General features: G+C 47.4%; 1 protein-coding gene across 3 annotated transcripts in view; it reads right to left on the reverse strand.

Annotated features, from left to right (window-relative positions):
• The window catches only part of LOC141133833 (activated CDC42 kinase 1-like), a 30,856-nt gene extending 15,043 nt beyond the window's left edge, over positions 1-15,813 (reverse strand). The window contains exons 1-2 of one of the 3 annotated variants that reach the window (XM_073623404.1): positions 15,593-15,813; positions 433-603 (exon numbers count right to left, since the gene is read on the reverse strand). In XM_073623404.1, coding sequence (XP_073479505.1) covers positions 433-595 — 163 coding nt within the window. In that variant the 5' untranslated portion in view covers positions 596-603; positions 15,593-15,813. The other 2 variants (XM_073623402.1, XM_073623401.1) reach the window with 2 other exon arrangements.
• Between the last annotated feature and the right edge of the window lie 108 nt (positions 15,814-15,921).

A 15,921-nucleotide genomic window follows, 5' to 3' on the forward strand; every position in this document is an offset into this window, starting at 1 on the left:
CCAGTGACAGTACTACACATATGACCCCCTCCAGTGACAGTACTCCACATATGACCCCCCAGTGACAGTACTACACATATGACCCCCTCCAGTGACAGTACTCCACATATGACCCCCCAGTGACAGTACTACACATATGACCCCCTCCAGTGACAGTACTCCACATATGACCCCCCCCAGTGACAGTACTCCACATATGACCCCCTCCAGTGACAGTACTCCACATATGACCCCCCAGTGACAGTACTACACATATGACCCCCTCCAGTGACAGTACTCCACATATGACCCCCCCCCCCCAGTGACAGTACTCCACATATGACCCCCCCCCCCCAGTGACAGTACTCCACATATGACAAGCCAGTGACAGTACTGTATGTCAGATCTCCGAGTATACACAGTATATTTATGGTAAGGCTGCTCCTCTCTCACCTGGTCTCCCCATCCCGATATTGTCCAGGTCGAAAGGTTTGACAAAGTCGAAGTGTCCCGGTCGGGTGACATTGAGCTCATCGCGGATCCTCTTGTAGAACTGTTCAAGTTGGACCTCCCGTAAGAGTTGGGTGAGCCAGTCGCTCCCCTCTTCGGTCACCATCTCCACACCTGACACCAGAGACATACAGAGAGACGTCAGTTCAGGTCTACGGCAGTGCAGAGTTCTGAGCTCTCATGTGTGAGTGCTGAGTCTTCTATAGACACATGTGTACAGTCAATACATCCGACACGCTGTATACACACACAACACACAGTAGGCCACGCCCTCTCTCTGTACGGTACCTCATGTACATGCTCACGTGTGGAATGTCTATGGACGACATGTTCCAACACGGGAGGAATGAGGAAGACTTCACAGAGAAAACAAAAACACTCATCATGTTAGAGAACGCAAAGTGAGACTTCCAGAGAGATTACCTGGAGAACACATAACATTGCCAGGACCAGCAGTGAGATAATGTTCCTAGGATGGGCAGTGAGATAATTTTACCCTGTCAGCATTCCTGGCACCGGCCAAACAGATAACATTCCCCCATCACCATTCCCAGGACCAGCAAGCAGATAATATTCCCCCATTGACATTTCTGAGACCACCAATAATATTCCCCATCACTATATCTAAGACTGCCAAACAGATAAAATTCCCCCATCACTATTTCTAGGACCACCAAGCAGATAATATTCCCTCATCACCATTTCCGAGACCACCAAACAGATAACATTCCCCCATCACTATTCCTGAGACCACCAAGCAGACCATTCCAAAGACCATCAAGCAGATAATATTCCCCATCAGTATTCCTGAGACCACCAAGCAGATAACATTCCCCATCACTATTCCTGAGACCACCAAGCAGACCATTCCAAAGACCATCAAGCAGATAATATTCCCCATCAGTATTCCTGAGACCACCAAGCAGAAAACATTCCCCATCACTATTCCTGAGACCACCAAGCAGATAACATTCTCCCATCACCATTCTCAGGACCACCAAATAGATAACATTCCTCATAAAACACAGAGACATTTCCTGGTTACGTCAATGAAGGGGACAATTTCAACCTATCTACTATTCCTCTGAGATTGGCCAGACAGAAGTTATCTGGAGGACATTTGCACCATATATTTGTGAAGATGTACAGACTGGTCACCTTTCTCTAAAATCAGGCACAATTGCAGAGTCTAGATTGGGTCATCAGACCACATGTTATTGTTATGTGATTGTACAAGCTTTGTTCAGGCCACTGCCAAGGTTTGGTCAACCCACTGTACAATGAGATTGTAATGTGTATTACCAGCGAAGGAGACACTTCCTTAGAGGAGTAGTGAACCTCTAGAACCCCAGAAGTTTGGGAAGCCCAGGGCTTGTGGTGGGGCAGAGGTAGATTTATAAATAGATTGTGTATGAAGGGCAGGGTGGGAGGAGCCTTATTGTAATAATGAGATTGCAATGTGTATTACTGGAGGAGGAGACATTTCTATAGACCAGGGTGAACCGTCAGAACCCAGAAGTGTGGGAAGCCCATGGCCGGTGGTCAGGCAGAGGTAGATCTATAAATAGATTGTGCATGGAGGGCAGGGTGGGAGGAGCCTTATTATAATAACGGGATCATAATATGTATTACTGGAGAAGAAGACACTTCCATAGACCAGGGGTGAACCTCCATAACCCAGACGTTTGGGAGGTCCAGGGCCGGTGGTGGGTGCCGAGATAAATTAATAAATAGATTGTGTATGGAGGGAAGTGTGCGAGGAGCCTTAATACAATAATAGGATCATAATGCATATTACTGGAGGAGCAGACCCTTCCATAGACCAGGGATGAACCTCCAAAACACCTAAAGATTGGGAGGTTGAGGGCTGGTGGTGGGGCCGAGGTAGATCTGTAAAAAGATTGTGTATGGATTGCAGAGTGGGAGGAGCCTTATTGGAATAATAGGATTGTAATGTGTATGGCCTGAGGAGGCACTTTCATAGACCAGGGGTGAACTGCCAGAAGCCCAAAAGTGTAGGAGATCCAGGGCCAGTGGTGAGGCCGAGCCACATCTACAAATAGATTGTTAGTGGAGGGCAGAGTGGGAGGAGCCCTATTATAATAATGGGATCATAATGTGTATTACTGAAGGAGGAGACACTTCCATAGACCAGGGGTGAACCTCCAGCATCCAGCCATTCAGGAAGCCAAAGACCAGTGGTGGGGCCAAGGTAGATCTACAAATTGATTGTGTATAGAGGGCAGTGTGGAAGGGGTGTTTTTATAATACTGAGATTGCAAACTGTACGATTGCTGGAGGAGACATTTCCATAGACCAGGGATGAACCTCCAAAAAAAAGACGTTTAAGAGGCCCAGGGTCGGTGGTGGGGCCATCGAGATAGATCTAGAAATAATAGGCTTGCATGGAGGGCAGTATGGGAGGAGCCTTATTATAGTAATGGGATTGTAACATGCATGGCCTGAAGAAAGACTTCCATAGACCAGGGGTGAATCTCCAGAACCCCAGAAGTCTGGGATATCCAGGGCTGGCAGAGGGACTGACGTAGATCTACAAATAGATTGTTAGTGGAGGGCAGAGTGGGAGGAGCCTTATTATAATAATGGGATTGCATTAATTAACATCAATTAGACAGAGATGAGTCAGTTCAGCGTCTCCTCACGCCTTGGGGGTGCCGGCCTCGCCCTCCACTCTTCATAAACAAGATATTGACAATAAATCCGCCTGTCATTATCCTGTCTGCCTGGGCGGATTTTAGGCTGGGCACAGCTTAGATTGTGCTGGAGATCTAAAAATAACAGAGGATCATCCGGGAAGCTAATGTGGTCATTACTTTCAGAATAATAACTACATTTTTAAAACTTATTTTGGGTTATCTTAGGCCAGTGATGGAGAACCTTGGCACCCCAGATGTTTTGGAACTACATTTCCCATGATGCTCATGCACTCTGCAGCGTAGTTGAACATCATGGGAAATGTAGTTCCAAAACATCTGGGGTGCCAAGGTTTGCTATCACTGTCTTAGGCTATGGCCTCTTTTCTACCACTTCCAGACAGCAACTAATGAAGGCCTCTTGACCACCCCCCCAGGGAAAGAGAGCCTTGACTGATGGGGGCATGGCCAGGTGCCTGACAAAGGAGACGATTGGTTGAAAACATGGGGATGGGATGGGCCTGAGCTCAGAATGTGTGCCCCAGGGAATTCTGGGTCTTTCGGAAGAATTGGATGGAAGAGATCAGATTGGACTGGTCATTTGCTTACATTCAGCATGAAGGAAACATTGGACCTTCTCATATCAAAAAGCCTTGCAAACTGAGTATGGGTGACCCGCGTGAAATGTTTAAGATTTCTATTTTAGTAGCTAAAAATCATATAAAAAAAGGAGTTTAAAAACGTGCAAACTTTTACAATTTATAGTAAGAAAAAGTAAACTGCAGATTCTCAACATTAAAAGGAAACTGTCCTGACTTCCTTTTGGCAAATGATGACATCACCTGCCCAGTTGACCCTGCCGGTGAACGTCAATGGGGCCCCAGAGCTGTCCTGGAAGAGCTTCTCTGTAGATCTGGAGCTTTTCCAAAAAGTCGAGTGTAGGTCTAAAACAGATCCCACAACGCACTGCGTTGGGTGCCACTCTGCTAGTCTCTCTGGTTGCAGCATTGCATTGTGGGATGTGCATACAGGTCAGTGCGCCATCGTCAAATTCCATGGAGACCTGGGATCTGCCGGTGGCAGGTGGCCTTTGCCATCACAACAACAGCTAATTTAAAGTCCACGTCTTAAGATGGAGTGGTGAGGGGTCACATCCTCTGTCAAGTTTTTATTTCCGTTGGTGTCTTCATCTGGAGGTTCACCCTGCTACATACATCCACATCCACATCCAGAACGGGACATTTTTTCACTTTTTTTGTTCACAAGTAACAATCAGTGTTTCTTGCTAGAAAATTACTTCAAACCCCCAAACATTATATATTTTATTAAAGCAGAGGCCCTGGAGAATAAATTGATGGTTATTGCTTTTTTTTTACATCACACATCATGTGTAGCGTTTTTTTAAACGCATTTTTTTGGGGGAAAAAAATACACTTTTTTGAATTTTAGTGCAAAAAAACCACAGTATATAACCCAATGTTTTTGTAAAATATAAAAGATGAGGTTAAGCCGAGTAAATAGATACCAAACATGTCACGCTTTAAAATTGCGCACGCCCGTGCACAAGCGACGTAATATTTACTATTTATAGGTGGCACTTTAAAAGCCTTTACAGGTTATCACTTTAGCTTTACAGGGGAGGTCTGGAGCTAGATTTACTGCCCATGATCTGTCATTCATGGGGATATCTCACTTGTGGGGTGATCGCTGTTTGCCTGCGTGTGGGACTGATGCGCGCTTTCGCCTTTGCGCGCGAACAGAGACGGGGGCACCTGAATTTTTTTTTAGTTATTATAAATGTTAAAAAAAAAATAAAAAATTTACATAAAAAAAAAATGTATTACTTTTATTGCTGTCAATATTTATTGCTTTGGAAGACATTATGAAGATGATCTATGGGAAGGTCTGCCATCCATTCTAAAGTTCCGTCAGGAGTCTGGATATGTTTTGGAGTTTTGTCGCCATCTAATCGTGAGGTCCTTCCTTTTGATTGCCTGTTGGGGCTACAAGCTAGATTGACTCATTGAACGTACGTTCTTATGAGTTCAATCCTTCTGGTAAGCCTTCACTTTTTCTCTATGTGGAGGGTCCATCACATCTTTGCATGCGTTACCCACGTGGTGAATAAGGAATTATATACTTTTTTGGACTAACATCAGCCTCTTTCAGTCTAAAAAACACCTGAAGAACATCAGAGACTTTATTTGTTAATTTGTCATATTTTGTATTTTGTATTTATTGTCGATCGACATAGACTTTTTTTCACTCTTATAACTCTATATAAGTTTTTAAATCTATAAGCGTTACACTTGTCTATGCACAAGGAATGTAAACATCCTTGTTACAGTAATACGCAGTGACAGGTCCTCTTTATGGAGAGATCTGGTGTCTATAAGACCCCAAATCCCTCCTCTGCCCTTAAAAGCATTCGAAACACCAAGATCGGTGTTTAACACTTTTGATTTTTTAAAAATGGTGGCGTTGACATTCGGCTAAATTGGAAGTGATTTTAGGACGTTACTTCCGGGTTACTATCATGAACAGCCGATCAAATGCGATCCAGGCTTTGTTCAGCTCTCCGACCAGCTGGTGGACGTGCCGACTGGTCACTCGGGTCTCCCGTTGGGATGGGAGAGGCTGAGAAAGCCACGGAAAGCGGCAAAGGGGGGGACGTCCCCATCCGCTGCTTGTAAAAGCAATCCAGGGTCTAGTTAGGTGAGGAGGTTAGGGATGGAGATCGGGGTTCAGGTTGAACCTGGCAAGCCCAACCTATTCATGGAACTACCGAACTATTGCAGCCATTTTCGGATAGTCACCCGTTCAGCCTCCGGCTCTGCTGTACTGTAAACACAGCATCGGGGATCCTAGGAAACACATGGGCCAAATACTTGGTCTGTGGCATCTCCTGGGATCTCTGGCCAATTGTTTACATTGTCATTTAGCTGGAAAACATCGGTGAACATCAGATTAATAGATTTAAAGTGATTGTAAAGCTTCAATTTTTTTTTTTTTTAAATAACAAACATGTCATACTTACCTCCACTGTGCAGTTCGTTTTGCACAGTGTGGCCGCGATCCTCGACTTCTGGGGTCCCCCGGTGGCTCTCGCGGCTCCTCCCCACATCAGATAATCCCCTAGGAGAAGCGCTCTCCCAGAGGGGGGTTACCATGTGGGCGCGCTCCCAAGTCCAGCATTCAGCGTCCATAGACCCCGAATGTAGGACTCGACCCCCCCTGGTGCCCGCGTCATTGGATTTGATTGACAGCAGCGGGATCCAATGGCTGCTCTGCTATCAATCTATCCAACCAAGAGCTGGGACCCCGTGCAGAGAGGGACAGCGCATCTCCGTCGAGGGAAATACAGGGCTTAGGTAAGTAAAACGGGGGGCTGGGGGCTGTACACTGCCAGGTGTTTTTTCACCTTAATGCATAGGATGCATTAAGGTGAAAAAACACAAGGGTTTACAACGCCTTCAATGGACTTTTCTATTGGGGCTTTGCAAACCTCCTGGAAGAATCCCTCCCAATGGTGAGGGCATGTTGGCTGGTGCAAGAAGGGAGAAGGTGTCCTCAAATACTGGATAGGGGTCTGGTCGGAATATCAAAGTGGGATCAGTGTATGTGCGTCATCCTAATCCAGAATCTTGAAACTACGGCCCTCCGGCTGTTGCGGAACAACTCATCCCATGAGGCATTGTAAAACTGACTTTCACAGACATGACTAGGCATGATGGGAATTGTAGTTCCTGAACAACTAGAGGGTCATAGTTTGAAAACCCCTGTCTTAATCCACAGGGACTTTTTTTTGTTACGGACACTGGATGGACATAGACAGTTGGTAGTATTCTAATTCTAGAAAGATGGAGCTACATAAAAAGTTATGAAGGGGGAAAGTCTCATCTCCTTCCTAAAAAAACCTCCATCGCCCCGACACCTAATGATTGGACAGACAAGGAATGAGGGATGGAATTCTACCATATTGGTGGAGATTGCTGGGTGTTCAATCAGGAATTGTGTTTCCCAATAGAAAGCAGAATCTCCCCCCCCACTGGTCATGTGACCAAGCCAGGAACTAGATTTAGGGGGAGGGCCACAGTCAGTTTGGTAATGAGGACACTGAATGATGGAATTCCACCGCATTGGTTCTGGAAAACTGCTGGAAGTTCAGTTGGGAATCCTGACTGAACTCCCAGCAATTTTCTAGAACCAATGTGGTGAAATTCCATAGCTCAGTCCTCGTTAACACACCAGTCACGGTCTCCCCCCTAAATCTTGTGCCTGGCTTGGTCCCAGATTGGCTGGGTGTTTAATCAGGATTCTTGTTCCTCAATAGAAAACTGAACGACCCCCATACTGAACATTTCACCAAGCCAGGCACTAAATTCAGGGGGAGGCCCGCGGTCGGATTGTTATTTAGGACTGAACAATGGAATTCCACCACAATGGTCCTAGAAATTGCTGAGCATTCAATCAGGAATCATGTTCCCCATAGAAAACAGTGGCCACCATACCGCTCATGTGACCAACCCAGATGATGACCTTAAAGGAAAGGTTTGACGGCTCAACAGACACAATGAGGACATTCCGGTTTCTCCTCTTTTCACTTGCAGCGATGACGAATTGGCCTGTGCTCCAGATAATCATGGCGGATGAAAAGAAATGTTGAAAAGCATAAGGCCGGGGGGTTAGAAGAGAAATACAATCTATACAAAAACCAGACTATGGCCAGGCAAAACCAAGATGGAGCCGGATTCGGGGATACCAATAAACCATGGGCAGCCCCGCTCAAAGCCAAGCGGCAACCGGTGTTGTGATATAGGTATGAACTTCCCGATAGGGCCACATCTAGAATACGGGGGCCGGTGTTGTGATATGTTATATGTATGAACCCCCGATAAGACCACATCTAGAATTTGGGGTCACGGTTAGTCCACATCTAGAATACGGGGGCCGGTGTTGTGATATATTCTATATATGAACCCCCAATAAGGCCAGATCTAGAATTCGGGGTCACGGGTAGGGCCACATCTAGAATACGGGGGCCAGTGTTGTGATGTATTGTATGTATGAACCCCTAATGGGGCCACATCTAGAATTCAGGGTCATGGGTAGGGCCACATCTAGAATACAGGGGCCGGTGTTGTGATAGATTATATGTATGAACCACCGATAAGGCCACATCTAGAATTCAGGGTCACGGGTAGGGCCACATCTAGAATACGGGGGTCGGTGTTGTGATATATTACATTTATGAACCCCTAATGGGGCCACATCTAGAATACGGGGGCCGGTGTTGAACATTCCAGAGGTGTAGAGAGATGAGAGCAGACATCGAATGATAATAACAATAATTAGAGGGAGAGTTATGTAAGATTCCCCGGTGGCAGGAAGAGTATAAATATGTGGTGAGAGTCTGCACAGCCCTCGATTACCGCGGCCGCACCCCTCGCATGTCTTCACGTGTGGAGGGTGTGATTGGAACTGCGCCCAGATGGGCCACACGTGTGTTCTGTGCTGCCCCGGGATCTCCGTGTTTTGTGTCCTGTGTGTGACTGCACACGTGTGTAGTGACCCCCCCCATCATGGACCACGGGGGAGGGGGTGCTGAGGGATGGAGAGGCGGAGTGACTGGGAGGATGATGGATTGGTGGGCCGGATATTCTTATGTAAGAGCTGTTCATACCAAACTATAGACAAACAATCTGCACACACACTTGTGAGACTGCGTTGAGTTTTAATAATTGTTTTGAAAGATGTCCCAGGGGTCAGGAGTAAGTAACGCACAGAGACCAGGGGTCGGGAGGAAGTAACGCACAGAGACCAGGGTCGGGAGGAAGTAACGCACAGAGACCAGGGGTCGGGAGGAAGTAACGCACAGAGACCAGGGGTCGGGAGGAAGTAACGCACAGAGACCAGGGGTCGGGAGGAAGTAACGCAAAGAGAGCAGGGGTCGGGAGGAAGTAACGCACAGAGAGCAGGGTCAGGAGGAAGTAACGCACAGAGAGCAGGGTCAGGAGGAAGTAACGCACAGAACGCAGGGGCCGGGAGGAAGTAACGCACAGAGAGCAGGGGCCAGGAGGAAGTAACGCACAGAGAGCAGGGGTCGGGAGGAAGTAACGCACAGAGAGCAGGGGCCGGGAGGAAGTAACGCACAGAGAGCAGGGGTCGGGAGGAAGTAACGCACAGAGAGCAGGGGTCGGGAGGAAGTAACGCACAGAGAGCAGGGGTCGGGACAGAGAGCAGGGGTCGGGAGGAAGTAACGCACAGAGAGCAGGGGTCGGGAGGAAGTAACGCACAGAGAGCAGGGGTCAGGAGGAAGTAACGCACAGAGAGCAGGGGTCGGGAGGAAGTAACGCACAGAGAGCAGGGGTCGGGAGGAAGTAACAGAGTACAGGGGTCAGGAGTAAGTCATGCACTAAGAACAGGGGTAAGAAATAAGTAATGCACCAAGAGCAAGGGTCAGGAGTAAGTAATGCACTGAAAGCAGGGGTCAGGAGTAACGCACTGAGAGCAGGGGTCAGGAGTAACGCACTGAGAGCAGGGGTCAGGAGTAAGTAATGCACTAAGAACAGGGGGTAAGAAATAAGTAATGCACCAAGAGTAGGGGTCAGGAGTAACGCACAGAGAGCAGGGATCAAGAGTAAGTCATGCAATGAAAGCAGGGGTCAAGAGTAAGTCATGCAATGAAAGCAGGGGTCAAGAGTAAGTCATGCACTGAAAGCAGGGGTCAGGAGTAACGCACTGAGAACAGGGGTCAGAAGTAACGCACTGAGAACAGGGGTCAGGAGTAATGCACAGAGAGCCGGAATCAAGAGTAAGTCATGCAATGAAAGCAGGGGTCAGGAGTAAGTCATGCACTGAAAGCAGGGGTCAGGGGTAACGCACTGTGAGCAGGGGTCAGGGGTAACGCACTGTGAGCAGGGGTCAGGAGTAACGCACTGTGAGCAGGGGTCAGGAGTAACGCACTGTGAGCAGAGGTCAGGAATAATGCACTGAGAGCAGGGGTCAGGAGTAAGTCATGCACTGAAAGATGGGGTAAGGAATAATGCACTAAGAGCAGGGGTCAGGAGTAAGTAATGCACTGAAAGCAGGGGTCAGGAGTAAGTCAGGCACTGAAAGCAGGGGTCAGGAGTAAGTCAGGCACTGAAAGCAGGGGTCAGGGGTAACGCACTGTGAGCAGGGGTCAGGAGTAACGCACTGTGAGCAGGGGTCAGGAGTAACGCACTGTGAGCAAGGGTCAGGAATAATGCACTGAGAGCAGGGGTCAGGAGTAAGTCATGCACTGAAAGATGGGGTGAGGAATAATGCACTAAGAGCAGGGGTCAGGAGTAAGTAATGCACTGAAAGCAGGGTTCAGGAGTAAGTCATGCACTGAAAGCAGGGGTCAGGAGTAAGTCATGCACTGAAAGCAGGGGTCAGGAGTAAGTCATGCACTGAAAGCAGGGGTCAGGGGTAACGCACTGTGAGCAGGGGTCAGGAGTAAGTCATGCACTGAAAGCAGGGGTCAGGGGTAACGCACTGTGAGCAGGGGTCAGGAGTAACGCACTGTGAGCAGGGGTCAGGAGTAACGCACTGTGAGCAGGGGTCAGGAGTAACGCACTGTGAGCAGAGGTCAGGAATAATGCACTGAGAGCAGGGGTCAGGAGTAAGTCATGCACTGAAAGATGGGGTAAGGAATAATGCACTAAGAGCAGGGGTCAGGAGTAAGTAATGCACTGAAAGCAGGGGTCAGGAGTAAGTCATGCACTGAAAGCAGGGGTCAGGAGTAAGTCATGCACTGAAAGCAGGGGCCAGGAGTAAGTCATGCACTGAAAGCAGGGGTCAGGGGTAACGCACTGTGAGCAGGGGTCAGGAGTAACGCACTGTGAGCAGGGGTCAGGAATAATGCACTGAGAGCAGGGGTCAGGAATAATGCACTGAGAGCAGGGGTCAGGAGTAAGTCATGCACTGAAAGCAGGGGTCAGGAATAATGCACTAAGAGCAGGGGTCAGGAGTAACGCACTGTGAGCAGGGGTCAGGAATAATGCACTGAGAGCAGGGGTCAGGAATAATGCACTGAGAGCAGGGGTCAGGAGACCCACCCCCAGACCCACACAAAACAGAAGAATACATTGGGTTGTGGGGGGGACTCAGGGGATGGTGTCATAGGTGGAGTATTGAGCACAGGGAACCAGTGCAGGCGCCCCTAACCCCCCACCCCCATTAGTGATCTGACGTCTTTGGGGCCCCACTGGCTCATCGGGGGTAATAGTGATCTGATGTCTTTGGGGCCCCACTGATTTATTGGGGTAATAGTGATCTGATGTCTGTGGGGCCCCACTGGCTCATCTGGGGTAATAGTGATCTGATGTCTTTGGGGCCCCACTGGCTCATCGGGGGTAATAGTGATCTGATGTCTATGGGGCACCACTGATTTATTGGGGTAATAGTGATCTGATGTCTATGGGGCCCCACTGATTTATTGGGGTAATAGTGATCTGATGTCTATGGGGCACCACTGATTTATTGGGGTAATAGTGATCTGATGTCTATGGGGCCCCACTGATTTATTGGGGTAATAGTGATCTGATGTCTATGGGGCCTCACTGATTTATTGGGGTAATAGTGATCTGATGTCTATGGGGCCCCACTGATTTATTGGGGTAATAGTGATCTGATGTCTATGGGGCCCCATTGATTTATTGGGGTAATAGTGATCTGATGTCTATGGGGCCCCACTGATTTATTGGGGTAATAGTGATCTGATGTCTATGGGGCCCCACTGATTTATTGGGGTAATAGTGATCTGATGTCTTTGGGGCCCCACTGGCTCATCGGGGGTAATAGTGATCTGATGTCTATGGGGCCCCCACTGATTTATTGGGGTAATAGTGATCTGATGTCTATGGGGCCCCCACTGATTTATTGGGGTAATAGTGATCTGATGTCTTTGGGGCCCCACTGATTTATTGGGGTAATAGTGATCTGATGTCTTTGGGGCCCCACTGGCTCATCGGGGGTAATAGTGATCTGATGTCTATGGGGCCCCCACTGATTTATTGGGGTAATAGTGATCAATACATTTGGAAAGTTCAAGCCAATCAGTTTGATATTGGTCCCCCCCCCCGCATAGGATAAACAGGAACGCTCAGTCGGTCACGCACAGCATGCAGATACCTGTGAAGGGGCCCCGCAGTGTGTAAATAGGAAGTGATATACACAATTCAGGCGGGGGAGTGAGACTCCTATTCATTATCTTCACAATGAGGTGAGGCCGCCCCCTGCAGGGGGAGGAATAATCCAATCACCACAAACATTCCTCATCACCATACAATTATCACTCCTTATCCAATGTACTCCACCAACAACTGACCCCCCCCATACAATCACCTGGGGGGGGAGGGGTGCACCCCAGGATAAAGGCCTCCCAAGACTCCATCAGACAACAGTGACACCCAATTCAGACAGATCGATCAATGCGATTCACGTTTTGTAGATTTATATAACCTCCCAGGAATGTCCAATCAGAACTTCAACTTCCATAACTAGAGGAAGGATAGTGGGGAATGTGCTGAAAATTTCCCTCTAGTAAACCTACCAACCAACCAGACCCCCTCCCCCAATCCCCCCCCTCCACCTTCCTACCTGGCCGTCTGCTCTCCTCCTCGGCCCCCCTCTCGGCGGTGGCGGATCTCATGGTTGTACCTGAAGTGACTCGACGGCTCTGTCACCTCTCTCCCCGGGAACACCCTGATTCCCTGCTCTGCCGCCGTCATGTGACCCGCCTCCTCACCAATCACAGCCTGGCATTCGTCCAACTATCATACTGACAGTCATTGTACTGCATACTGACAGGGATACAATGTATAATACTACATACCGATACACAACTATAGATACAATGTATAATACTACATACCGATACACAACTATAGATACAATGTATAATACTACATACCGATACACAACTATAGATACAATGTATAATACTACATACCGATACACAACTATAGATACAATGTATAATACTACATACCGATACACAACTATAGATACAATGTATAATACTACATACCGATACACAACTATAGATACAATGTATAATACTACATACCGATACATAGATACAATGTATAATACTACATACCGATACACACAGAGATACAATGTATAATACTACATACCGATACATAGATACAATGTATAATACTGACACATAGATAGATACAATGTATAATACTACATACTGATACAGTGCCTTGAAAAAGTATTCATACCCCTTGAAATTTTCCACTTTTTCTCATGTTACAACCAAAAACATAAATGTATTTTATTGGGATTTTATGTGATAGACCAACACAAAGTGGCACATAATTGTGAAGTGGAAGGAAAATGATAAATGATGCAAATAAATATGTGAAAAGTGTGTGTGTGGGGGGGACATTTATATTCAGCCCCCTTTACTCTGCTACCCCTAACTAAAATCTAGTGGAACCAATTGCCTTCAGAAGTCACCTAATTAGTAAATAGAGTCCACCTGTGTGTAATCTAATCTCAGTATAAATACAGCTGTTTTGTGAAGCCCTCAGAGGTTTGTTAGAGAACCTTAGTGAACAAACAACATCATGAAGGCCAAGGAACACACCGGACAGGTCAGGGATAAAGTTGTGGAGAAGTATAAAGCAGGGTTAGGTTATAAAAAAAACATCCCAAGCTTTGAACATCTCATGGAGCTCTGTTCAATCCATCATCGCAAAATGGAAAGAGTATGGCACAACTGCAAACCTACCAAGACATGGCTGTCCACCTAAACTGACCGGCCGGGCAAGGAGAACATTCATCAGAGAAGAGCCAAGAGGTCCATGGTAACTCTGGAGGAGCTGCAGAGATCCACAGCTCAGGTGGGAGAATCTGTCCACAGGACAACTATTAGTCGTGTTCTCCACAAATCTGACCTTTATGGAAGAGTGACAAGAAGAAAGACATTGGAGAAAGAAAGTCATAAGAAGTCCTGTTTGTAGTTTGTGAGAAGCCATGTGGGGGACACAGCAAACATGTGGAAGAAGATGATCTGGTCAGATGAGACCAAAATTGAACTATTTGGCCTAAAAGTAAAACGCTATGTGTGGGGAAAACTAACACTGCACATCACCCTGAACACACCATCCCCACTGTGAAACATGGTGGTGGCAGCATCATGTGGTGGGGATGCTTTTCTTCAGCAGGGACAGGGAAGCTGGTCAGAGTTGATGGGAAGATGGATGGAGACAAATACAGGACAATCTTAGAAGAAAACCTGTTAGAGTCTGCAAAAGACTTGAGACTGGGGCGGAGGTTCACCTTCCAGCAGGACAACGACCCGAAACATACAGCCAGAGCTACAATGGAATGGTTTAGATCAAAGCATATTCATGTGTTAGAATGGCCCAGTCACAGTTCAGACCTAAATCACATTGAGAATCTGTGGCAAGACTTGAAAATTGCTGTTCACAGACGTTCTCCATCCAATCTGACAGAGCTTGAGCTATTTTACAAAGAAGAATGGGCAAATAATGTCCTCTCTAGATGTGCAAAGCTGGTAGAGATCCCCAAAAAGACTTGCAGCTGTAAGGCAAGGGAAAGGATGTTCTACAAAGTATTGACTCCGGGGGGCGCCATACAAATGTACCCCACACTTTTCACATATTTATTTGTATCATTTATCATTTTCCTTCCACTTCACAATTATGAGCCACTTTGTGTTGATCTATCACATAAAATCCCAATAAAATATATTTAGGTTTTTGGTTGTAACATGGCAAAAATGTGGGAAATTTCAAGGGGTATGAATACTTTTTCAAGGCACTGTATATACGATGTACAGTACTATCCCAGGAGAGCAACAAAGTATTCACTGCATAAAGGATAATGATACAATTTATCACTAACTGACACTGAGCAGACAGGTAGTGACAGTTGGGGGGCACATACCAGATGCAGGTAGTGGCAGTTGGGGGGGGGGGGGGCACATACCAGATGCAGGTAGTGGCATTGGGGGGGCACACACCTGATGCAGGTAGTGACAGTTGGGGGGCACACACCTGATGCAGGTAGTGACAGTTGGGGGGCACATACCAGATGCAGGTAGTGGCATTGGGGGGGGGCACATACCAGATGCAGGCAGTGGCAGTTGGGGGGCACATACCAGATGCAGGTAGAGGGAAATCTCTTGCAGTGAGGAGATTGTATGGTGTGTGGAGGGTTGGGGGGGACATTGGGGGCTCATTATCTCAGACACTCACCTGAGAGACGACCCGAGAGGAGGAGGATGGCGGCGCTCTTAATCCAAACCATGGTGACTGCCGGTGAGACCCCCTCAGGAGACCTCCACACTCTCTGGATGTGGGTCTGGCAGTGCACAGCTCTCTCTGGGATTGTAGGTACAATGTTGGCACTTCTCCTAGTAATGGGTGCCAATCTCACTGACTCACCTGATTTATACTGGGATGTCTCCAGCGGTTATTGTGATGATGTGATCCCTCCTCCCCCCACTTTCTCCATGCGGTCTCCCCTGTAGATGGGTGGAATGAGCGCTCTATGGGGCGGGACCTCTCCGCTTCTATTCCTCAGCCGTCTCTCTGATCCCGTCCCCGAGCTCTCTACTGACAAGAGCAGTCTCTTATGATCTTCTCCTTGCAGTCTCTTATGATCTTCTCCTTGTAGTCTCTGGAGATGTGTGCAGTCTCTTATGATCCTGTACTTGTAGTCTCTTATTATCCTGTCCTTGCAGTTTCTTATGATCCTGTCCTTGCAATCTCTG

This window comes from Aquarana catesbeiana, linkage group LG03 (assembly GCF_042186555.1).
Source record: "Aquarana catesbeiana isolate 2022-GZ linkage group LG03, ASM4218655v1, whole genome shotgun sequence".
NCBI lineage: Eukaryota > Metazoa > Chordata > Amphibia > Anura > Ranidae > Aquarana > Aquarana catesbeiana.